Source organism: Chlamydotis macqueenii, chromosome 5 (assembly GCF_036417535.1).
Source record: "Chlamydotis macqueenii isolate bChlMac1 chromosome 5, bChlMac1.mat, whole genome shotgun sequence".
In the NCBI taxonomy this organism is placed as follows: domain Eukaryota; kingdom Metazoa; phylum Chordata; class Aves; order Otidiformes; family Otididae; genus Chlamydotis; species Chlamydotis macqueenii.
The window spans coordinates 9,406,399-9,431,279 of NC_141560.1; the positions used below are offsets into that span (position 1 = coordinate 9,406,399).

Consider the following 24,881-nt stretch of genomic DNA (forward strand, 5'->3'; position numbering starts at 1 on the left):
TTGCCATGCAACAATTAATCTCTTAAAAGATTAAACAGACTTTCTTATAGTTATTTTAAGTAAATAACTAATATAAAGCTATTGTTCTGGCCTATGCAACACCATCCTGTTCAAGTCATTAGAAAATTTAGTAGTTTTCCATTTAAGAGGGTTATTCCTCCCCCACCCCTAAATGATGCATTTTGCTTCTGCTCTTAACGTCACTTTTTGCTTTGTTTCCTGTATTGAGTGTTTTGGCCACAGCTTCCGATTTGAAATCTGAGTGGGAGAAGCTCGCTCCAAAAAGCCTGCTTAAAAAATGATGTGTAAATATGTCACAATGATCTTCACTCCAACCTTTGTAGGATTTGCTAGATACAAGTGAGGTGTAACCTATGGTAATTAAAGGCTTATACCATCTTGCCTATATCCTCCCTAGGATTTTTCAAATTTATTTTTAGGTCCCGTATTTTGACCTACACTTCAGAAGTAGTTTAGTCTTTATTTCCTTCGCATTAGTGTTTTAGGTGTACTTATGCATTAAGTGCTAGCAAAGCTCTGTAGCTAGGTGTAGAACAGAATTAATTTATTTAGTAATCCTTTCGTTCTTGTGTATTATGAACCTTTTTGTAAGGTTAACTACAGTACATTAGGGATTGGATGAGACCTGCAATATGAAGTTTCTTCGGGGAGCTTTCTGCACAGAAAGTTCAGGACTCTCAAATAACCAGAAGTGACTGAACCAGGAGAATAAATCATGTGTGAACACAGTATAAAACTGCTGAGTTAGTACTGACCATTGAGAGTACCCTAATGTTTTGGTATGCATCATGTGTCTTCCTTTGGGATAAGAAAGGTCATGTAAGGTGTTGAGGGACCATGGTTTACAGACCATCAGGATCTGAGTACATCTCTTCTCCTTTCCACAACTCTTCCATAACTGCCACTGTGAGAACTTCAACAAGCCCAAGTGCAAGCTCCTGCACACGGGTCGGGGCAATCCCAAGCACAAATAACAGGCTGGGCAGAGAATTAATCAAGAGCAGCCCTGAGGAGAAGAACTTGGGAGTGCTGGTGGATGAGAAGCTCAATATGAGACAGCAATGGGTGCTTGCAGCCCAGAAAGGCAACCATATCCTGGCCGCATCAAAAGAAGTGTGGCCAGCAGGTTGAGGGAGGCGATTCTGCACCTCTACTCTGCTCTGGTGAGACCCCACCTGGAGTACTGTGTCCAGCTCTGGAGACCCCAACATAAGGAGATGGGCCTGTGGGAGAGGGTCCAGAGGAGGCCACGAAGATGATCAGAGGGCTGGAGCACCTCTCCTGTGAGGACAGGCTGAGAGAGTTGGGGCTGTTCAGCCTGCAGAAGAGAAGAGGCGGCTCTGGGGAGACCTTATAGTGGCCTCACAGTACTTAAAGGGGTTGGAGATGTCCCTGCTTCTTACAGGGAGGTTGAACTAGATGACCTTTAAAGATCCCTTCCAACCCATACTATTCACTGATTCTGTGATTGTAGGATTCATCATAAAATCATGGAGTTTGGAAAGAACCTTGAGTCATCTAGTTCCACCTCCTGCCCAAAGGAGATCTAACTGGACCAGATGGCTTAGAGCATTATACTCACAAATAATGTATCTATTTATTTACAGCAACACAGGATCTTCTTGAACACTTTGTGTTGTCTGATTCAGAAATGCTCAATTTGAACATAGTCACTAAATAATTATAAGACAAACATCCTCAGAGGAAAGTAAAGACCTGTATCAGCTTTTTCCTTAATTATAGCTGTTTCAGAAGAACATAGAGGAAAGCATAGTTCTGTAGAAAAGTCTATTTTATTGAACTTGGCAAATTTAGCTCTTTTAATAGCCCCAAGAAAAGCAAAAAACCTTAAATATATTTTTCTCCTTTTCCCACTCCTGTCTCTGAGTACATATGTATCTTTGAACTGTGTGTAGTGACAGGTGCTTCTGTAGGACTCCTTGATACTAAATTTACTACTTTAAACACATTGAGATTGTCCTGGAATGTAGCTATTTGAAGCCACGCTTACTTGTTGTAAGCAAGTGTACACTATGAGTTGAATTATTGTGGCTTTATCTACTTATCAATGAGAACAGTATTTTTCCTGCACAGTTGCAGTTTCTCTAATCTCAAGACTGAAATGTTATCTAGAAGCTTAGCTAGTGTTAACTCCTGTCACCTCCCCTTCCTCCAGCCTTGTATTTAAATTCTTGTTTTCTATTGCCACCAAACTCTCATCTAAGAAAAAATGGGAGCTGTGAAGCAAGTCTTCAGAATTATCAGGATTTTTTCTGTAGGTTCTTGGTTTCAAGATAACTAGCAATTGTTCTTCTATTCCTATTGTGCTCTCTCTGTGTTAATCCTGATCTAAAGGGACATTTTGGTCTGGAAGCAGATGCCTGTACTTCAGCCTTCCATCAGGAAGTTACTAAACTGTAACAATCTATTTATGGTAGCTTCTTTTGTACTGCTAATAACCCAGCAAGGGCTGAGATTAAGCCATCTCTGATTCTGTTTTGCGTGCGCTTCGTTGTAAAGACGAATTAGAGCCGATGAAGTCAGCAGACGGGAAGGACAAAGGAAGTAGAATCTTGATTCCAATAAGAATTTTCTTTGTTCGTTGAACAATGGGAATCCTTATAAATTCTCTAAATTTGGCTTTCTTTCTTATTCAGATGTGCAAAAATTTAGGATTGCAGAAACTTTCAACAAATTATTCTCAACTGAGGGGGAACAGGGAAGCATTAACTTTAGCCCACCATTAACTGCACTAGCAGTTTCCTTTTGTCTTTACACAAGTGGTTGTCACTTGAAAAGTAATTGATTTTTTTTTTTAATAGATGTTGCTACTTTTCTATTTCTGACCTTCTCATAATGGATCGTTAAACTTTTTTCATCCCTGTGTTGTGGCTTGATCTTTTCATCCTAAATGACAATGTGCCCATTTCTGAATTAACGTTATTGACCACATCTTGCTCTAGGGCTGAGCTGAGATCCATGTAAACATTATCTTTTTAGAAGGAAGTGGAATTAAAGCTGCTCTAGCACCTGCTAATGTAGGATGCAACCAGACTTCCTGTTTAAGAGGAAATCCTAATTTACTCTTCCTTGTAAACTGAAGGCTGATCAGCTTACCACATAATAACCTTTTGACTTGTAAACACTGTGTTCCTTTGGACTGCTTTTAGCCTCTAGAAATTATTTCCCTCAGGCTTGGTGGGGACTTTAGCAGTAAACTTTGACTGTTGTGAATATCATGAAAAAGCAGCAATCCTTTTCTGTTGAAAAAATTTTCATGCAGTTGAGCATACCTACAAACTCCAGTAGGTGCTTAAGATACCTTCAAGTTCTAAGAAGGTGTCGGTATTTTTCTTTGCACTCTTAATCACCAGTGCAGTGTTAAACAAAGAAACTTGTTATCCATTGGGTATTGAAAACAAATAGAGTTATTGTGATTATTTACTTTGTGATGCAGACTTTCAGCCCTTGAAAATGCTTGTTATATGTGGGTGGGGAGTTGGCTCTGGCTAGTATAGTCATGGTGAATCACTGGCAGTAGTGCCAGGTTTGGCATGGATGGAGATTTGGGTTGCAGCCAGTAAAGTGAGTTGCAGTGCTTTTTTTTTTTTTCTTTTTTTTTTTTTTATTGTTTATTACCAGCCCCTGAAAAGATTTTTCTGTCCTTGAGGAGGAAGGAAGAGATCAAATTTAGCAGGAGCAGTATTTGTTTCCTCTTACTGCTAATGCAGCAAAAGAAAGCTGTTTCTGAAATACCTATGTTCTCCAGGCTCTGACAGCCTTGCTTAGATGAGCGATTGGAGGCCTCTGGACTAGGTAGTCCTTAGGGATCCCACAACTTTGAGGTTTTCAATGAGGAGCAGATGCTAGGACTAAGAACTCAAAGTAGTTCTAGAACTTTGTATATTAAAAAAAAAAATCGTCTTGCAAAGATCTGCATCTAGATTCCTTCTGCGTATGTAAATAGTAGAAATTTAAGTAATATGCTGCCATCATAACCTGTTTGTTCGTCTGGGGATTGATATGGTGTTCTGAAATGGTGGAAGCAGATTGATTCACAAGGAACCAGGACTCCTCGTTTATACTTCATTTCCTTGTCTTCTCTTACCACACCCCAAAGACTTAAGGATTTGTGTTCTTTTATGGTGTTCAAAGCATATTGATGCTAGAATGGTGGTGTTAAATCTAAAAAATAGTTTCCTTTCTAATGCTGTTTTTCCCCTAAGTATTAGGGCTCTGCTCCCATTCAGTGTGTTTTTATGCATCTATTTGTTGCTAGTATGGCTCATAAATTGTTTGTAAGAAATACTCTTAAAATAACAGGCAGAATGGCTTTTCTGGTTGACCCAAAAGACCAAGCTTACTATTTCCTTTTTTTATTAAACTATGTGTGAAATATACTTTTGGTGTTTGTTTGTTTTTTTTTTAAAAAAAAAAAAAGCATTCGCTTATGTCCTTTTCTTTTTTCCTTTTCTTTTTAAAATTTCAAACTTCAATGCTTTTCCTGTAGCATAAACAGTTGCTTTTGTTAGCGGAATTCTGTTACAGATAACATAAAGATACTGGTCTCTGAAGAAATATTGTGATAAAATTTCAACTATGTTTAAAATAAATGAATTATTAATGGCTTTTGGTTTTGTTCTCTCTTCTCCTTCTTCCAAAAAGCACCCTTTTCATAATGTCACTAGAGAACACTGAGGATATAATAGAATAAATCTGTAAAAAGGGTTCTCTTGAGAAACTAAGTCCTGAGAAAAGTGAGAAGATAGCTGCATCTCTGGCTGCGCTGGTCTTTCAAAACTGTAGCACTCCAGAACAAACTAGCTAATATCTTGAAAGCTGTCTTCATAGAGAGAAAAAGGCTATGGTGCTTGATGCAGTAAGCCAGCAGTCTCCTTTTGAAGAACAACTTCAACTTTTTTTATACCAATCACAATTTTTTTTCCTAGTGTGAGATGATTATGTGAAGTTGAGACTTCTTGTGAAAGAACAACTAATTTATGTACAGTTCTCATAATGCATAGTGCTTGGTGTTATTTGTTGCCATGATATGTAACACAGTTGAGCAAGATGAGTTCCAGTAAGGATATTCAACAGGACTAGTATGTCCTTTCTAAACAGGAGAAATAAAGTTTTATCTGTTGCACACTGAACAGTTGACTTTGTTCTTGAGAATGGTAAGTGTAGTATTCTAAATACCTGTAATGCTGATAATTAAGCATCATGTTGCTAACTTTTAACATGTGAACTTACATCTTAGGTGTCATTATGGTTGGCAAGGACAGTTCTGTGATGAGTGTGTCCGCTACCCAGGCTGTGCTCATGGGAGCTGTAATGAACCATGGCAGTGTAATTGTGAAACCAACTGGGGTGGCCTGCTCTGTAACAAAGGTACTTAGCATTAATGTACAGGAAAAATATGTGAAGTTGCATGATTCACTGATAACTCATTAACAATTTTTTCCTGCTAGTGTGCAACTACCTGAGTATTTCTGTGCCTAATTCTTTTGTGGCAAGTCAGTGCCTAAACATCATAAGTATAAGAAGTTTAAGGCAAAAGGCTTGGAACAGTCCTGACTCTTCTAACTCATGCAGTTGTCTCTTGCTCATTCTTCCTTTTTCTGTGGACAGTAATGAAATGGCAGGCTGGCTAATGGAATATGGGAATGATGTGGGTGAACGATGCTCAAACCAAAAAGGTGTCTGTATGTCTGACTAGGGTTTAAAATGGTGAGATTTATGTTTCTTGTTGATTGACGCTTTTCTCTGTCCAGATCTGAATTACTGTGGAAATCACCATCCCTGCCTGAACGGTGGAACCTGTATGAATACTGAACCAGATGAATATCGCTGTGCTTGCCCAGATGGCTACTCTGGAAAGAACTGCGAAATTGGTACTTCTGGATACTGCATGTATCTTCAGAAATCTGAAACTGTTTTAAGCATGGCTACGTTCTAGTCACCTGTGTGGTATTTTCTATACTCATTGTTGCCTTTGGCTTCTTCACAATTGGGCTATAGTCCCATAGAAATGGGTTACAGGTGCACCTTTCCCTGCTACCCATTTTCTTCTCTTCTGGCTTGCTTGCAAATATGCATCTTATACAAGCTGATGGCTAAGAAAGGTAGTAGTGATGGACACTTCCGTTTTAACTGTGGGGGGTGGGGTTTGGCCCAATTTTTAGCTGCCTGAATGTGTTGACTATCCTTTTTGATCAACTGAAAATTGATTTTTAAAATAATCTTTTAATGTAGGAGTTTTAACAGATTTGGATTAATGATGCAGTTTTAACTGCTATGGAAATATGTTCAAGCCCTCATACAGAGTCACCTTGACTAGTCTGAATCAAAACTTAAGTGTATTCCCTGCTCCCATTGGCAAAATGGAGGAAAGCATTTAAACCATATTTCTCATGAAGTATGCCTTCTTGACTAGAGTTTAACAAATCTATATTTATCCAACATGAAAAAGTGCTTCCTATCTCAACCATACTGCAAAGCATATTACTCTTCATGTGTATCTGTGTGAGTGTTACACAAAGACCAAAATTTTCATATACTAGAGACTATTTTGGTATATGGACACTTTTCCTGACTACTCTGTCTCTGGAGAGAAAAGGGCAAGTGTACAATCTCTTTCCTATTTTGCTTTAAAGATTTGATGTTTGGAGAAAAATGAAAACTGTCAGTTCCACTTTTTACCTGTAGTATTCAGTTGGGTGTTCTGCAGTGGCTTTCTTTGAGATGATATATTGTTAAATCCTCTTTTTAAATGTGATATTCCCAGTCTTCTCACTTTGAATTTTGCTATTCCCTGGTATATTTATAAGTGTACATGGAAAGAACCAGGTTTTTTTATCTTTAACTGTTTGGCATTAAGGTCACTCAACTGTTAGCAGCAGCAGGTTTTCACATTCATCAGGGTGTAGGTCTTTGAACGTCTATAAAGTGCTGTATGGTATTAATGATGCTATCAAAACTTGAATGTTGCTTCAACTGGTAGAATGTGATGCAAAGTTTTGGCTAAAATGGATGAAATCTTGGCTTGGCTTGCCCCGAAAGTTGTGGGGAAGCACCTTGGCTCTCCAGACAAGGGGGCAGTGCTAAAGAGGGCCGTACATTTGATGAGTTCTGTACAGATTATTAGCAGTAGATTGGTATATGAGCTACTTTAGGTACTAGTACCTAACATCCTAGACAATGTAAATTCAGTTTGCAAACTAGATAACATCACTGAAAGAAAGATTCAAAAATATAAATGCTAGCAACAATTAGAAAGTCTTACCTAGCAAGGGAATTGTTGGCTTCTGTCCAAAAGCTTCCTTGGCTTCTGAGAGGGGAAAATACCAAAAGTGATGGCATACAACTTGTCCCTCCTCAACTTGATTGTTGCTTAGTGCAGCCTCTACAGGTGTTAAAGCCCTACAAGGAGTGACAACAAGCAGTGCTAGCTATAATTGCAGTAGCTCTACACTTTGCTGTTTCCAAGGAACAGTATTAGAATGAAGCTAAACAGACCTAAACTTCTACTACTGTTCAGACCTCTACATACAGCATATCTGTTTTATCTCACTGAATTAAAAAAAAAAAAGTGCTAGAGCACTCTAGAGGTGGAAGTGCATGGCTGGAAGCAGTAGGTTAATGGGGAGCTTCTTTAGTTCTTGGCATATTGAGATACGAGTGACTTGTCTGTCTTCAGGCTTTCTAGTCAGTAGATATGAAGGATGATGCACCTTCACTAAAATTCTGCTCCAGTCTTCTACCGGGAATCTTGCTCTCAGCAGCTGGGAAAGGGAGGCTCCAGATTTCTGTACAGGCACCTCTCTACTGCTCATGCTTTTAGTCACTTTAATCAGAGCACAGTAGCTAACCATTTAAGTTCTCCTTAATTGATATTAGAAGAGTATTTAGCAAGAATTTCTTTCTCTCTTTCTTCCTAGCGGAGCATGCTTGCGTATCTAATCCCTGTGCTAATGGTGGAATTTGTCATGAAATTTCCTCAGGCTTCAAGTGTCATTGCCCATCAGGGTGGAGTGGACCAACATGTGCTATTGGTGGGTATGCGTTTACTGATGACTGACCCATTGGATTGGAAGGGTTGATACAACTTACTTGATAATCATGCTCTGTGGGTATGGAATTTGGTGGTAGTCTTTTACCTTATCTGTCTTTTAACAGCTACACATGGGGAACCTCTGAAAAAATTAATAGTTCTGTGCAGCCAGCAGAATCTAGTTGATGCAGTTGGGATCTACAGATTGTGAAAAGTGTAGCTGGACCATGTCCAAAGGAATGCCCTGTTGCCGAAGCATGTAGAAAAATTTCCAACTCTTTAGCCAGTCTAAAGCAAAATACAGAATGGATTCCTTTTAAGAGATGTAAATGTGAACATGAAAGATTCTCCCCTTTTTAAAGTAGTAGAATAGTAAATTACTCACTTAAATGCTGAAGTGTCTGCCTTGGAAGACAGGGAAGTGGTTGAAATGTATTATGGACCTATGTAATTGGTTTCCATGTTGCCTGTGATTTGGGACATAGGATTTTTATCTGTTTTTCAACAGTAACTATCCTGAGAAAAATACTGTCTAAACACATGTCATGGTCTAGGAACGTAACTTTCAGTGAATGTGTTAATCATTGGCAGATCAACTGAATCATCTTGCTGTCTGCAGATAGAAAAATTCCTTTCTCCCCTATCTCAAAGATGTAAGAAAAGCCTAAGTAGGTTAGAAATGTTACTCTATTCCTAAGCTTATTTGCACGTTCTCCTCCTTCATCTCAAAATAACATTGAAAAAAATCACAGGTTAAGCCAAATTTTAAACCATGTAATGGAAGGCACACTTTGACTTTCCAGATATTGACGAATGTGCATCTAACCCTTGTGCTCAAGGAGGGACCTGTATTGATGGTGTTAATGCATTTGAGTGTATATGTCCTCAACAGTGGATTGGAGCAACATGTCAGCTTGGTAAGTAGCTACCTTCTAAAGTTTTGAAGACCACTGGAGATTATTCCTAAATGATGAATAACTCTCTGTGTTTCTGATACAATTTTTATTGAAGAAAATATTGAAGACGTGTGTTGCTATTGGTATCTTAGTTAGTCTTCAGTAGATCTTAAAGCCAGAAGTTTCAAGTGAACCAGTAACTATTTAAGCCCCAACTTAAGCTTACTTATAATAGTTCTTCTAGAATTTCTGTTTCAAAATACAGCATTGGTGACGGTAGCTCCTTCTTCATGGTGGCAGAACAGTGACTATAAGCTTATGGAGGCAAGGAGGGGATTTTCCCTGACTAACATGTTAGCTTTTGAGTTTTGGCAAAGGGAAAAGTAAGATAATGTGCATGTGCTACTATAGACAAGTGTGCATTAAACACCTGTGATATGTAAATGGTTTTAGTGCCCTACCAACGTATAATATGAGCTTCTCATGCTTGGATTGCATGGAAACTTTGCTTGGTGCTGTGGTAATCTGTTTCTGGGTTTGTTCTTTATTCTATTCTTTCTTTTATCTTCTTTCACAGATGCTAATGAGTGTGAGGGGAAACCCTGTGTTAATGCTTACTCTTGCAAAAATCTCATTGGTGGATATTACTGTGACTGCATTCCAGGATGGACAGGAGTAAATTGTCATATCAGTTAGTATATCTTTAGTATATATGTTGACCGTAGGATGCGTTATTATTTAAGAAAAAGTTTTGTGCTGAATGATAGTATACTTGTACAAGATAGTATACTTGTACAAGAAAAAACACCTGTTGTCAGGATTTTCTAACTTCCATCAGTGTAAATTGAAAATTTGAAATTGAAAATACTGTTTGAAAACTTATTTAGAGGTGTAGCTGATATTAAAATGAGTTTAGATATACACTTGCATATCTCTAAGTTTCTCCCTACTCACTTGTCCCTGATTCTGAATGATATAGTGTACTGATTCAATTTTAAATACTTTTTGCTGAAACATTAGATATGAAGTTAGCAGGTAGCATTTGATTTAATTCCTGTTATGCTAATAGAAGTATGTAATATTTAACTTTTTATTGCATATTCTTTAAAATAAGAATCTCTTAATACATCAAACATCCTTACTTTCCATTAAAACATCTAGAAAAATCCTTTCTGAAAATAGTTTGTTCTGCATTTTTATGCTAGACCTATACTTTACAGCTTAGTCTTCTAGTATAAATTCTAATACTTTGTGTATTTTATCCATAGATATTAATGACTGTCATGGACAATGTCAACATGGAGGGACTTGTAAGGTAACTCTTGTTTATTACATGCTATGTTGAAAATAAATCTTGTTCTGGCTAGTTATGAATTCTATAGTTTGCAATTACAGGTTGGTTAAATGAGGTTAAATGTTAAAAGTGTAGTGTTGCGCTTGCAGTCTCTTGCACCATTTCACAAAATAATTTTATGTGGTGCTATTGCTGTTCATAAATCCAGAATATAGAAATAACTTTAATTCTTGTTTGTAAGTTTTCTTAATAAACAGATCTTTTTGCTTTTTTTTTTTTTTTCTCCCCTCTATGAAGGATGAAGTAAATGGTTACCATTGCTTATGCCCTCGTGGCTTCACAGGAAAAAACTGTGAGATAGAAATAAATGAGTGTGAAAGCAATCCATGCCAAAACGGAGGCCGTTGCAAAGATCTGGTCAATGGATTCAGTTGCCTGTGTTCACAGGGCTTCTCAGGAGTCTTCTGTGAGGTGAGGGCAGTGGTGACATTACTGCAATACTTTTCATGGATTGAATTCTTGAAATAAACCTCTCTCTGGGTTTAAATGGGAGTAACACGAGGCTAAAGCGTTACTGACTAACGTAGCTGTTACTTGACACTCTGAATAAGCAAATTTGTTATGCAGTGCTGTCATAGTAGCTGTAACACTTGAATTTGCAGCCTGATAAACTGCAAGCTGTTGCACGTAAATGTTGGCTCTCCTGAGTGTTTTACGACTACAAGTATTCCTTAAGCTTGAAAAGTTTTCCTTTGCAATTTTCAGGACCTGTGTCCTCTTGTTACGCTCAAATGTTTTAGGTCTTCATCCTAATAACTGTGAAGTACGTAACTGAATTACCTTTCAAGTAATCTTACTGCTGTTGGTAAGGAGTATCCACATAATTAAGGGTAGGCACATATACAAATATTGGTGCTCAGAATTTCCTGTTTGAGGTCATTTTAGGAACATGTAGTTCTACTGCTTAAATAAGGATTCAGATCTAAAATACTGAAGTGCTAGTGGTAATTCATAAAGTACTTCGTGATAACGAAGATCTGCCTCTTTCTAGGGAGGACATTAGACTTTTCAATGTAAAACTATATTGCCCTAGGTATATACTTTCTGGTTTTCACTCATAGTCAGATCCATAAAAGTGTTATGGTTAGCAAGGCAGCATTGGATTAGAATTTGGTTGGATTTGCTCCAGAATTTTTCATGGAGAATATTGGAGTGATCTATCTTAAGTGAAGTAATTTTATTCTGATTATTGGCATTGTTAAAGAACCAATGCCCTCCTTTTATTGTAAATTAAAAAGGATTTCAGATACTGACCAGTTTAATAAAACTAGTGCAGTACCTAATAGCTCATGTGCCATTGCAAGGATCGTAAGGATCATAAATTCAGTGCTCTACTGCTGGCTGATTCATACCATACTGTGTAATTAAAGTTTTAGCAAATCTGTTTGAATAATAGGGAGGACTTGGCTGCTTGCCTTGTGTGTTGCAGGAAATATCTACCATTGATTCCAGATGCTAAAATACCAGCTACTGAACTTGCATTGGGAAAGGGAAATTTACACTAATGGAAGGAAACAAATGGAGACATCTGATAGAGGAGATCTGAGAATCTTTCTCAGACCATAGCTATTTTTTTGTAGTTTTCTTTGAATGTTCCATATGAGACCATGAAATAGCTCGCTGAAAATCTCTTTATTGCAGCTATAAGTGTACGTGCTCCTCTGAATTAAATATTTAATGCCATTTGTATTCCTTCTGTTTTGATTAGCTTATAATTTTTCTCCTTTTTAGCTACAGAACTACTAAAAATAGTGACCAAATCCACTATTGACTTAATGTTATGTCTGCAAGGTTGAGAAAGCAATCTTTGTCACAAGAGAGCTGTGAAGAGGGAAAAACTAACGTCAGGGGAGGAAAGCAATCCTTAAGAATGACAATTTGGAGGAAAGATACTGTGATGTAACAATATCCATTTTGGGGCTGCTTTGTGGATTTTTGAGGCCGGTTTAGGGCATCACCAATCAGTGATTGTGTGTGTCAATCTAAGATGTAGAGAAAGCAGAATTGCTTTGCTACAGAAATTTGTCTACGTTAAGGGTTATATTATGAAAGCTAGATTTAAATCTTGCTTTTTGAATCAGACGGTAAGAAGTGTTCAAAATATATCTAGTATTTCTGTGTGTAAATTGGCACAATGATAGAATTTGTGAGAATAAGGCCCGAGCAGCTTGGTTTAACTAGACCTACTTTGAGCAGGAGGTGGGAGTAGCTGACCTCTAGAGGTCCCTTCCAAGCTGTGGTGTTCTGTAATAAATTCTGTGTGTGGAGGTGGGAAGAGAAGTTGCTCTAGAGAATAGGATTTTTTTAAGGTTCTGTATATTTTAAGTGTCTTGCAGACACAAAGTGCACTAGTATTTAACTTGTATTGTAGCACTTAGTATGTGGATGTGAAGGGCAGAGGAATGACTTATAATCCAGAATAGTCACAGTAAGATGTCTCTTAATGGCTTGTTCTTTGCTAAGTAAGTTACTGCAAATGTGCTTATTCAGCCTCCTGCAAAGGAATATCTTTTTAGCAGTATCAGAAATGCTTTGTGTTAGGTTTGACTAAAGTAACCTGAAGCTTCTCTCTGTGTTTGCAGGATGGAATGCAATATATATGATTCATAAACATTCTTAAAACTTGAGTTTCCTTGTAAATTAGCTTCATCTGTGTCTTTGGCAACACAGATAATGCTGCTTACTCCTGGGAAACAAAGCAGCTGCTGCTAACTATGGTCTCTCTTACAGATGGATATTGATTTCTGTGAACCTAACCCTTGCCAGAATGGGGCTAAATGCTATGATCTGGGAGGAGACTATTACTGTGCCTGCCCTGATGACTATGATGGAAAGAATTGTTCTCATCTCAAGGACCACTGCAAGAACAATTCTTGTAAAGGTAACTGCTGTTGTTGAGAAACTTACCTTAATGTACTGGTGGTACACTAAAAAAGAAAAGTAGTATTTCTGGAAATAACATAATGCAGAAACATTTTTATTGTACTCGCTTAGCTTTGTGAAATAGTGAGGCAATGAGAAGAAATGCTTCTAACAGTCCTTGTTTATAAATAGGTTAACTTAGTTAACTTTTAAAATGTGATTAGTCTTAACTTTTTATAACTTTTTAAAAACTAAAAAGTGATATTGATGCAGACTATTAGTCTGATGATATACTTCTCATTTTTAGTAATAGACAGCTGTACAATAGAAGTCTTCAGTAATGCCACCCAAGAAGGAATCCGTTTCATTTCATCTAATGTTTGCGGACCTCATGGACGGTGTATAAGTCAGCCAGGAGGGAATTTTACTTGTGCCTGTGAAAGAGGTTTTACTGGAATATACTGTCACGAAAGTAAGTAGGAGTTTCTTCTAAATTATTTTGTTCCTCTAAAACTTCCTTCAAGTTTTTGTTTTGGAACTTTACAACATAAAATAAAGCATTAAGATTTTAATAAAGTTGCATAGAACATTGCTTCAGCTGTACTGCTTGAAATCTAGTTTGTTCTTGTAATAGTTGTCTTTGTAGTGGTTCACACTTCCTCCGTGAAAGAAAACTGGGTTTAGTCCAACTTCAGTATAAATGTGTCTGCCTGCTGCCTTTATGTACGGTCTTAAAGAAGCCATGGATTTTTCCAATGTGGGGATGATAAAGAAGGGACAGACACATTGACAGCACAGCTTAGGAGCGTGTATATTGCTATTCCAGGTATTTTTTGAACACCTGGATATTTCTGCCCGGTAAACCTAATGCTACATGAGGACAGAATACATCTAGAAAGCTTACCAGTCTTGAAAACAGATGTTTGAGCTGTTCTTGTGTATGTACACATGGAGTATAACTTAGTGCCACTCTTCGTAGAGACACAAGTGTAGATCAGCCCTCTAGGTAGGTGGAGGCTGTCTTGAGCAATAATTGTTGACTTTTTGTCATAGATATCAATGATTGTCTTGGGAAACCTTGCAAGAATGGTGGGACATGCATTGATGAAGTTGACTCATTTAGATGTTTCTGCTCAAGTGGCTGGGAAGGAGAATTGTGTGACACAAGTGAGTACTGCTAAGTGTTGCAGGGTCAAATATTGCAGCTTTGCTGTGACAGTGATAGTTGCTACATAGTTAATAATAACGGGTTAGTTTCTCTGTTCTATAACTGCAGTCTACCCAGTGTTGTTTGCAAAAATTGTAACTTTGTATTTTCAAATACAAAAATTGCATTTTCAAGATTTTGGAGCAGAAGCTCTAAAAGGCTCACTTCCTTTAATAGGATAGTAATCTTATTCTTTGGTATAGTACAGGATATATGACAAGAGGAGATAACTTCTTTTTCTCCTGAGGAGAGGCAAAAGTGCATATATGCTGTTTAGGGGGTCTACTCATTATATTGCTATAAGCAGGTGTACTTCTTAAAGTACTTATGTACTTACTGTACACAAAAGTTTGTCCCTTACCCGATTTACTCATAGTAGTTTCCAACCTTGGCCAGCTTTTTATCTTTAAGCTGGTGCAAGCTGTAATCTACCTCCATCTTACGGAAGGAATTTATAAATCTAATATCTATTCCTTTAGTAAGAAAAGAACTGCTGAAGCCTGAATTTTTGCTTAATGATTATCATGAGTCAGTATTTTATATTCTGGATTCATTGGGAGCAGGCCTTTACTCTTGCTGCCCTGGCTTGGGCCTTGATTGTCAAAGTGTACTAGGCCAGTTGATGGTAAAGTTACCTCAAAGGAAACTGCAGTTGATGTTTCTTCTACTCTGAATGAAGTGCCTTCTAAAATGTGATGGCAAAGACTTACTGTGACTTATTACAGGGTGTACACCAATTGAGATGTGAAGGAAAGACTGAAGTTTTTGGCAACTGTCACAGTCAAAAGAATGTTTTAGTGGTCTAGATGAAGTTCGGTCTGGCATATTATGTTCTGCCTGTTAAAACGTTTGTCTCAAGTGAAAGAATCTTCTATAAAATTCATATATGTATATGTTTAATGTGTGAGTATACACACATATATATGTGTGTGTGTATATATGGTTAAGCCATCTAATGGCTTTAACTTTCTATATTTCGAGCCATAAAGCAGGAGAGGGAGCCTTAACTGTTTCATGTGGATGTCCTGGGTTTGGAGGTCCTTTTCAGGACATTGTCCCTACTAGAAAGTTTTCTCTGAAGTTCAGAATACAGCTGATTACTGGAAAAATGAAACTACTTTGGTGCTCTACTTAGAAGCCATACTGAATGATACTTTTAAGCTGTCAGAAAATCTTTCATAATTCATATTGTTCTGTAGTCAATCAGAGGGTTTTTTTCCTTGCTTATATAAAGATAACCCCATAACAATTAGGAATGCTATCTTCCTAAATAGTCCACCATTTATTTCCTTTATAAAGAAGTATTTTATACTTTCTCATGGCCTTGGCTAGGCTAGATAATCTAATTTGAATAACTCTTTTTTGCCTAGATTTCAATGACTGTTCTCCTAACCCATGTCACAACGGTGGCCGATGCATTGATTTGGTAAATGACTTCTATTGTGAGTGTAAGAATGACTGGAAAGGCAAAACTTGCCATTCACGTAAGTGTTCTTTACTTTGATCTTTAGTTTACCCAAAGATTTGTTTTCTTCTCATGAGACTAGAGTTCCTGAAATTTAAAATAAAACAATTGCAGTGAAATAATAGGCCTATTTTCATTACTTCTTTCACTTTCCCAGCAACAAAATTGAACATTTAAAAAAGGTATTCCTTCATGTAATGAAATAGTGTGGTAAGAGATGCCCTTAGATTCCACCCTTTTGATTGCTTACTGTAATACAGCAAGTGGAACTATCTGTTTCTAGTACTGTTGCATTTAAATATGAAGCCTCTTTTAAAGTGATTTTGTTATTAAAAAGTACCTGGTCTTAAAATTCAGCAAGACTAATGGAAATTAAAACTTCTGTTGTGATGTATAGGTGAATACCAATGTGATGCGAATACTTGTAGCAATGGTGGAACATGCTATGATGATGGAGATACATTCCGCTGTTCATGTCCACCAGAATGGATAGGAAGTACTTGCAACACTGGTAAGCTTTTAAAATCATCTACAGATAAAGCCTGAAGTAATAGAGAAGTGTTTAAATAATACTTAACTGTTTAGTAAGTAGGCACACTTTTCTTCTCGCTGACTAGTTCAAAGCTGTTCTAGTTGGCTGGTGACTGAAGTTTAGAGTAATTTCTTCTACTCAGCTGACATGATCCTGATTTTTTAGGAAGCTGTTCTCCACAGGCTGCTTACGTGGTCTTTTACATAGCTTCTTCTAAGCAGATTCGGAACATTTGGACCTCTGTCTTAACTTCTCTATTAGAGCACCTGTGTAAAGGTTTTATTGGGAACTTAGTTCTCCCACTTTGCTTGAAGGTTCATAATGTGAATAAGTTTGTGATTGAGAGATGTATGAGCAGACATACTCAGGAAAAATGAAATTAAGTGGTTCTTCCTAGGGGATCTGCAGTAGTTCCCTACTGCCTGCTGTAGGGAAGTACTCTTGATTTTTTGGGGATTGAATGTAGTCTCCATGATATATTTCTCTGAATATGAAACTCCACTAGGACCAAGAGGTTGGATGAAGGTAACTTAGCATAGTTTTTCTACTTTTTAGATGCAATTGGGGCATTTAATCCAAATCTGAACTTTAAATATTAGTGTTTTATTATTAAGTCCACCTCCTGACCTGGATAACTCACTGCCAAAGTAGGAATTTAGCAGTATTTTGAGGATGCTTACACAGATGGGAAAAAATAGATAATCTTTTTTATGAAACTTCATGGTTCAATCAATTCAATTGGAATGATGGTGAAGGTAGGTGAGAGATTACCATGCAATGCAACAATTTTTGGAGTTTTTTAACCTTCTTTTAAGTCTTGCACTGTTCACTTTGATGCTATTCAAGACTGTGATATTGACACATCCAGTTGATAGATACTTTTTGTTTTCTGTGCTAAATAGAGACCTTTTTCTGTTTTCAAAGCTAAAAACAGCAGCTGTATTCCAAACCCTTGCATGAATGGTGGAACATGTGTTGGCAGTGGAGATTCCTTTTCTTGCATCTGCAAAGAAGGATGGGAAGGACGTACATGCACACAGAGTAAGGCTTTTCTCCTTTCTTCTTCTGTGTTCCCCTGGGATATTAGGAGTGTCTGGCACAGAGCTGTTAACTGAAACAAAACAAGTTTATAGAGTTCTTGTGCCAAAATATCTGAATCATTCAGGGTGGGAAGTAAGTAAAGATGATGATGCTCAAGTAATGAATGAAGAACTTATGCTTCTTTTTGCACCTAGTCTCTGCCAAAATAAGACTTTAAGCCTTCTATAGAAATACCATTTTTGGGAACATGTGCAGAAATTTCCTCCAAGAAATACATATTTTAGTAATGAAATGTATGTGGAAAGGCAGGCAGTAGTATATATTCCATAATTTTCTCTGAGGATAGCAGTTAACTACTTTGACATACTAATACAATTAATTGCTTAGGTGGAGTAAAGCCTGCAAATTTGATTTTTATATTTTTCCAAGGTGTAACATGGAGGGGGGGAACCTTATTTTAAATCTACTGTGAAATTACTGTTGTATTGATGTATACCCTAATTAGCTGTTTTAAAGCTGATAGTGCTAGCATAAATGCTAACAAATAATTTGGAGTTGTTTATAATGGGAAAGATTTGTTTAAGAAATCTGGCTACTTGCATGTATGCATATGAAGTGCCAAAGGAGTAGTAATTCTTTAGGAAGATGTTAGAGCCTGGTTGAATTGTCTACTACCAGTGCAACTGATACCCTGTTTTGTTTCTGTTATGTTACCATCATGCTGTGGATCAGTCTATGCTGTTGATATATCAAAATACACCAAAGTTATAAAATTTTGCATTTGTCAGTCTATTCATAAAATTTAAGGTATTTCATTGTTTTGTTAAGTCTAACTGAACTTTCTTTGCAAGTGTGAAAGAAGTTCAATTATGTATTAGTTTACTTTCTGCATCAAATATAGAATCTTTTGAACTATAATATTATACATTAGAAAATAAATATGCCACTAGTTACATTAGTCTGTATTCTTTTTTTTTTTTTATAGATACCAATGACTGCAACCCTCATCCATGGTAAGTATGCAAACTCCAGTTCTGTATGTAATGTGAAAATAAAAGTGAGCACAGTTTTCCTGATTAGAGTTAATTGTAGCATAAAATAAGTGAAGCTAGCCTCTGTAAAAATCTTAAAATATTTTTTTTTTTTTTTTGCCATGCCTTATCTATCCCTGACAGCAGCAAAGACCACAAAAACAGTCCTGCAATCCTGCATTGGTTCATATATGAGCAGATAAATGTATTTGTGTAGTCTTTGTTTCAGAACTGACTAGTAAATTACTGTGATATTAAATGAATCAGACTTGATAACATTTCAAGCATCTACAATTGAGTTTTAGAATGATAAAGGAGAAATCAAAATCTGTTAGTTTACAATAAATAATTTTGGATAATGTAACAATATCCTGTTAGATCAAATGCTATGTATAAATGTGTTTTATAAATGAAATTATTGTTTTTGAAGGTACAATGGGAGTATTTTAAATACAGAGACTGATATTTATAGTTGAAGGGAAAAATACTGTTATGTGGATGAAGCAAACCATCTGTCTTATCTTTGTTGTCCATTCTGATGCAATAACTTGTACTTCATGTATTAAAAAAACAAACCTTGCGAAACTTGAGCTTTCTCCATATTCACTGTACAGTGCTGGTTTATGTCCTTGAGTTCTGTTGATATACTTCCCCACACATGTACGCGCTCTTGTAGGATGTTGCTGTTTTAACAGGTGACTTAGTAAGAAATGTTGTTTATCTAACATTATGCTTTCTCTGTTAATGGGAATAGATTGTCCCTCTAAACAGCAGCAGAAGGTTTAATTACAAAGCTTTAATTGGAGACCAATGAAACAATGTAGATGGCTTATTAAGTAGACTCATATTATGAATTAGCAGGGACTTTTTAATTCTGCATTGTTCAATAGTGAGAAAGTACTATGAATAGGAACAATAGAAATTTCCATTTGAACACGCCGCGTGAGACCTATGGTTTTTGCTCATCTTCAGTGAATATACCCTGCGAATGCTTGATGTAATGATAGGTTTATTATTTTTACAGTTACAATGGAGGCATCTGTGTTGATGGTGTGAATTGGTTTCGATGTGAATGTGCGCCTGGGTTTGCTGGTCCTGACTGCAGAATTAGTAAGTACCTGTATGGGTAAAGACCTGAAAGGTTGTACCATTCTGATGCACAAATCAGAAAGAACACCCTGTGCCACTTTTTCCATTAGATTAGCTGAATTCCAAATAATGAAGCAGAAGCCACCTGTCAGTCAACCAGGTACTAATACCGTGTAAATAATGACAACTTACGTTCCTTTCTTCATTTCATTAAATGGAACTGAAATGAGTTGCCTTAAATTATACTCAAAAACTTGGTTACTGGATTTCCTCAGGCATTTCTGAAAGTTCTGAGGTGCTGGCTTCATAGCAGCTTAAGTTTTAAATATTTTTCTTGATAAGCAACTTATTGTTAAAGATGACATGTATCACTAGGTCTTCCATTTAACATTGGAAACTGAAATCCACAGAGATGTTGCAAATGAAAACAAAAACATGAGGAGTGTAGTGCTGGCACATGAATAACAGAGAAGTATGATAAAGGTCTTTTAAAGCTATAAAAAATACCTGTTACATTGCAGTTATCCTGAAGGACAGACACTGAAAAGGAGGGGAACAGAAGATCCAAACAATCCTAGAACTGCGTTGAAGTGTTGTGGAAGAGTCTCTTTTTATTTTTTTTAATGGAATATTACCATTTTGACTTACATGTGATACCTTATTTTTACTTTATTTTATTTCTACCTCTTAGGAAGATCAGACTTTGATTTTTCTGTAGCCTCAAGGCTGTTTGGCATGATCCTTCCATTCCATCAGTATGATGATGTGCTTTAAAGTTGAGGTTTCATCCTCATTCTGGCAGATAGTGAGCTAAAACTTCTAATCAGAAGATGACTGTAGCACTCGTGGTAACATCGGCATAGTGATCTCTGGATATAGAACCAGGGATGGCAGATAATCATGTATCTAGAGCCACACATGCAGTGAGGGATATTGAATTCTCCTTTTCCAGACAAGAAATGCAGAGAGGACTGTTTGTAGTCAAAGACAAATACTGTGCATTTGTAATGGAACTGCAGACTATTTTTTCTTTTTCTTTTTTTTTCTTGTTTAGACTGGTATAAACAAATGGAGTAGCTGTGACAAAAATGCATTTTATGGCTGATAACAGAAACAGAGTTGATGGTCACTTTTTTTCAGCATAGACTCTTAAACCAACATAGAGTGAAGAGAGGAGGAAAGAGTAGTTAAACCCTGTAGTAGTTTAGATACTTCTGTATTTGCAGAAAACTTAATCTTCAAGCACTTATGAAGGAAGCTACAATAGAACCAAAAGCCCTTCCACATTCATTTGGTATTTTCCATTGCCTACATGGATAAGTCTCACTACTACCATTATCACATTCACTTTCTAAGTCCAGGCACTTAAACACAAAAGATAAGCTGATATTGTCCATCAGTCAAGAACTAGTGTTCAAGCAGTTTTTCTGAGGAGTTGGAGTGGACATTCATTTTCAATGGAAGGAAACCTTTCAAAAGATGCTTTGGAAGAGAATGGTTATGGTTAAAAATAAAGCAGCTGGTGCCTATGGCTCACAACTTGACAAGTTGGTTTCTGCTGCCTTCAGTAGACTGTAGCATAAATTAATATTGGTCACTTCCCCAGGATAACAAGTAACACATTGCTGTGCATCTGAATGAACTATGGTTCCATCCCTTTTTCAATAGATTTCTATGGCTAAGCCTTTGAATCTTTGAAGGCTGTTGTTTTTAAGAGGCTTTTGTGCTAAGTGTCTATGTACTAAATTAATCTACTCACTAATTCAAGGTTACTAAGAAAAATAACATCAAACGTCTGTTACAAACTAAACTATTACTCTTCTTCCTTATCGTGAATTGTATTGCAGTAAGTCACTCTTTTTGAGCACTGTTGAGCTAATTCATTGTTCAGCTTTCGCACTGTGGTGACTTCCTGAAAGCATAAGCTTTTCTAGGAAGCCTAAATGTGTCAGATTAGTGTGAGAACAGGATGTGGGACTTGAGTTCTATAGCTGAATGTGGAGAAGACATTAGCACCTTCAGCTGTCCAACATCTCTGCTCCGTGAGATGAGTCAGCATATGACTGCTGCTTTGATCACCAGAACTTTGATTAGGGTGTTACTATGAGAAATCTGTTACAGGTTACTGCTGAAATGGTAGAACTAGCCTATTAGGAGATTAATTCTGAAGCCAAACTGTCCTTTCTTTGTTAAGAAAACAGATATTGTCAGATTACATCTCAGTATATGTTTAATTACAGTGTTCTGTGTCATTATCACTGAGTTTTACCTGTTTTCTTTCTAGATATTGATGAATGCCAGTCTTCCCCTTGTGGATATGGTGCCACTTGTATAGATGAAATAAATGGATACCGATGCACTTGTCCCCCTGGAAGAATTGGTCCTAGGTGCCAAGAAGGTATTCCTATATCTGCTATCAACCTTTACCCAAAAAAACAGTAGGGTGCAATGTAGCCAGCATAGAGTTTATATACGGTAGTCTGATGTGTGAGGAACAGCAGCTAGGATTTTTTTAATTTAGAGTTGTAATAGCTTCAGTAACTCAAAGAGATGAACTGTCTGAGTGTGCTTTTTTGTTTGTTTTGTTTTGGTTTTTTTCCCCTCCTTAGTGATTGGAATTGGAAAGCCTTGCTGGCTTAAAGGAATGACCTTTCCCCATGGCAGCAGGTGGGATCAAGAGTGCAACAACTGTCACTGTTTAGATGGCCGTATTGACTGCACCAAGGTGGGCATTTTGTTCTATTTTCTTAAATTGTACTGGCTGAAACAAACTTACTATTCTTCATAGACAAGTTAATTTTAGGGGTTTGTTTTTTTTTTTTAATCTAGACTCTTGCACAGGTCTCCCCCAAACTGTCTGTTTTCTTTTTCTAGAAAAAAAAGTGCCTAACGACTTTAAAAATACTTATGGGATTGTCTCTATAATGATAAACTACTGTCTTGCTCTCTACCTGTTAGAACAAGCTCCCTAGAAGCAGACAGGCACTTTTTGCAGAAAAGGAAATATGAACTGGAATGGAATAATGATCCTTGAAAGGATAAATAAATCACTCTGCCAAAGCTTTGCAAACACAATGTTAGACCTCCTAATTTTGTGAGACATTAGTTCCAAGGTAAAGGACAAATAGGAAGAAAAGTTTCTTTAGTGGATAATAATTGCCTTAATGTATTATCCTTCAGTAGATTTATGAATTGACAAATTAAAACCTTTGTATATTCATTATGGACTACATCCTGGTGATTGTGACTAAAAGAAAAAAAAAAGCCTAAATGCAGATTGAACACTTCAGTGTATGTGTTCTAAGCCTTTCAGCCCTACTGAGATAGTGTTTCTTAGTGGATTTGTTTTACCTGTGCAGCTTTACATCACAGCTGGAGAGAGACAAGGTCAGTGCTGCTTACAAGTTGTAAGGCTAGGTGGGTGACTCCAGATGAGCACTAACAGCACTTAGAATATTCCCTCACATGGCAGTCTCCCTTGCTTCACTGGAAGCACCAGTTTAAAAACCTCTGTGTCTTATTAGTCTGTCCAGCCTTAATCTTAGTTTTAGTTAGGTACACGCTGCAGGCAAAGAAATAACTACATCTTGCACTCAGTCATTTAGAAATGCTGTTTTACTCCATTTATGGTGGTGTGATTTCACGTTTGAGATGTTTTCAGAAGATAACAGTACATGAAGGTAACTAGAATTTCAGAATGGTGGTGCAGTAAATGCAACTTACCCATATATGGTGTTTGGTCTTTCATGCATAATTGGACAAATACGCTTTCTGGCTGATAATTGTGCTTTAACAAATCTGTAAGTTCCTAAACTAATAGCTGTATAGTATTATATAGAATATTAAAGGTTACATCATGAAATGGAGCTGTGTTTGGAAGCTTTGCTGCACCTCAGTGACATGGGGGTACCAGCATACTGTTTTCTTTTGAAAGAGTGGTTGAAATCCAGTGCTTGTCACCACTGTGTATCAACTCTTAACATCTTCAGCATTCTGTGGCAAAAATCTCAGTATAAATATTGAAGAGAAATTAATCCTTGTGGAGGTGTTTCTATTTCTAGATTGTAGAAGCCTAGATTATTAGTTTAAAATACATTCTTAAACTTCTATGTAACTCAGTTATGTGGGACAAATCCATAAGCTTCTAAGGAAATATGCCCAGTCACCAGTGCCTCAGCTAGTCTTTGCACAATTTTTACTCTTTTGTCCGTACAAAATGTCCTTGTTTCGTGGAAGAACAACTCCATCTGCTACTAGGACTACAGCAGTATTGAAATATGGATATTTTGTAGTCAGTAGTAGATCATGACCATCTTATGTGAATTTCTTATTTTGATTTGATGCATAAGAGCCATTAACTGAACAGTACTTTGTTCTTTTAATTTCTAGGTGTGGTGTGGGAAAAAACCTTGTCTGTTATACAAACACTGGGATAATTCAAATAACCAATGTCCCATGGGTCAAGAATGCCAAGAGAAGTATATGAAATGTTTTCAGCCACCATGCACGGACTGGGGAGAATGCAGTGCCTCTGAACCTCTGCCTGCCAATATCAAGTGTCTGCCTAATTCTGGATACTTAGACAATGACTGTGCTAGAATTACTTTAATTTTTAACGGAGACAAAGTTCCCCAGGTGAGAATAGAATTATTAATGAAGTATGGCAATATATGTAGGGATATATTCCATGTCAAAGCACGCAAGATTAATGTTTCTAATGACTCCTTGCTGTCATAAACTTGCAAAATGTATTATTAAACTCCTCTGCTATTAATTGTGCTTTGTCTAAAGGGCGAGGCAAAATTAGGATTTGTACTGAATGTTTTCTTTTTTAAATTCAAGGAATTACTTTCTTACATTTCAAGATGGGCTCAGTCTGTACTAGGATAGTAATGCAAACTCAATTTCTCATCCTTCATTCCAAAGTCTCATTCTTCACTTTTCTGCCCTTTCTTGCTGCCTTCATCGGTCTGAGTAACAGCAAAAACACTGAAAATGTTTATTTTTATGTACGATTTTGTACTGGATCTAAAGTCATATAATCTCCCTTGCTTCTAACAGGGCACTACAACTGAAAATATCTGTTCTGAAATCCGGTATTTACCAGCTACTAGGACTGTTTCTAGGGACAGAACTCTGATAATTTTATGTGATCTGTCTTACTCCACAGAGAATGCAGTGGAAGTTGCTATTGTAAGTATGAGACTTGTATTAATATGTAGGAAAATGTTTTCTTATTAGTTTCAGCTAGGGAAGAGGTTGTTTAAGCTTGTTTCACTTCAGTGCAAATAGTGCAATCTGTGGCTTAGTCTGACTGCAAAGCAATTTTG

At 36.9% G+C, this 24,881-nt stretch overlaps 1 protein-coding gene across 1 annotated transcript in view; it reads left to right on the forward strand.

Moving 5' to 3' along the window:
* The window catches only part of JAG2 (jagged canonical Notch ligand 2), a 71,499-nt gene that overhangs the window by 40,799 nt on the left and 5,819 nt on the right, over window positions 1-24,881 (forward strand). The window contains exons 6-24 of the mRNA XM_086749709.1: window positions 5,282-5,412; window positions 5,796-5,915; window positions 7,962-8,075; window positions 8,878-8,991; window positions 9,548-9,661; window positions 10,239-10,285; window positions 10,562-10,735; window positions 13,055-13,205; window positions 13,494-13,658; window positions 14,240-14,353; window positions 15,764-15,877; window positions 16,256-16,369; window positions 17,315-17,431; window positions 18,417-18,444; window positions 19,487-19,572; window positions 21,836-21,949; window positions 22,161-22,276; window positions 23,941-24,186; window positions 24,613-24,744. Coding sequence (XP_086605835.1) covers window positions 5,282-5,412; window positions 5,796-5,915; window positions 7,962-8,075; window positions 8,878-8,991; window positions 9,548-9,661; window positions 10,239-10,285; window positions 10,562-10,735; window positions 13,055-13,205; window positions 13,494-13,658; window positions 14,240-14,353; window positions 15,764-15,877; window positions 16,256-16,369; window positions 17,315-17,431; window positions 18,417-18,444; window positions 19,487-19,572; window positions 21,836-21,949; window positions 22,161-22,276; window positions 23,941-24,186; window positions 24,613-24,744 — 2,311 coding nt within the window. The remainder of the gene's footprint in view (window positions 1-5,281; window positions 5,413-5,795; window positions 5,916-7,961; window positions 8,076-8,877; window positions 8,992-9,547; window positions 9,662-10,238; window positions 10,286-10,561; window positions 10,736-13,054; window positions 13,206-13,493; window positions 13,659-14,239; window positions 14,354-15,763; window positions 15,878-16,255; window positions 16,370-17,314; window positions 17,432-18,416; window positions 18,445-19,486; window positions 19,573-21,835; window positions 21,950-22,160; window positions 22,277-23,940; window positions 24,187-24,612; window positions 24,745-24,881) is intronic.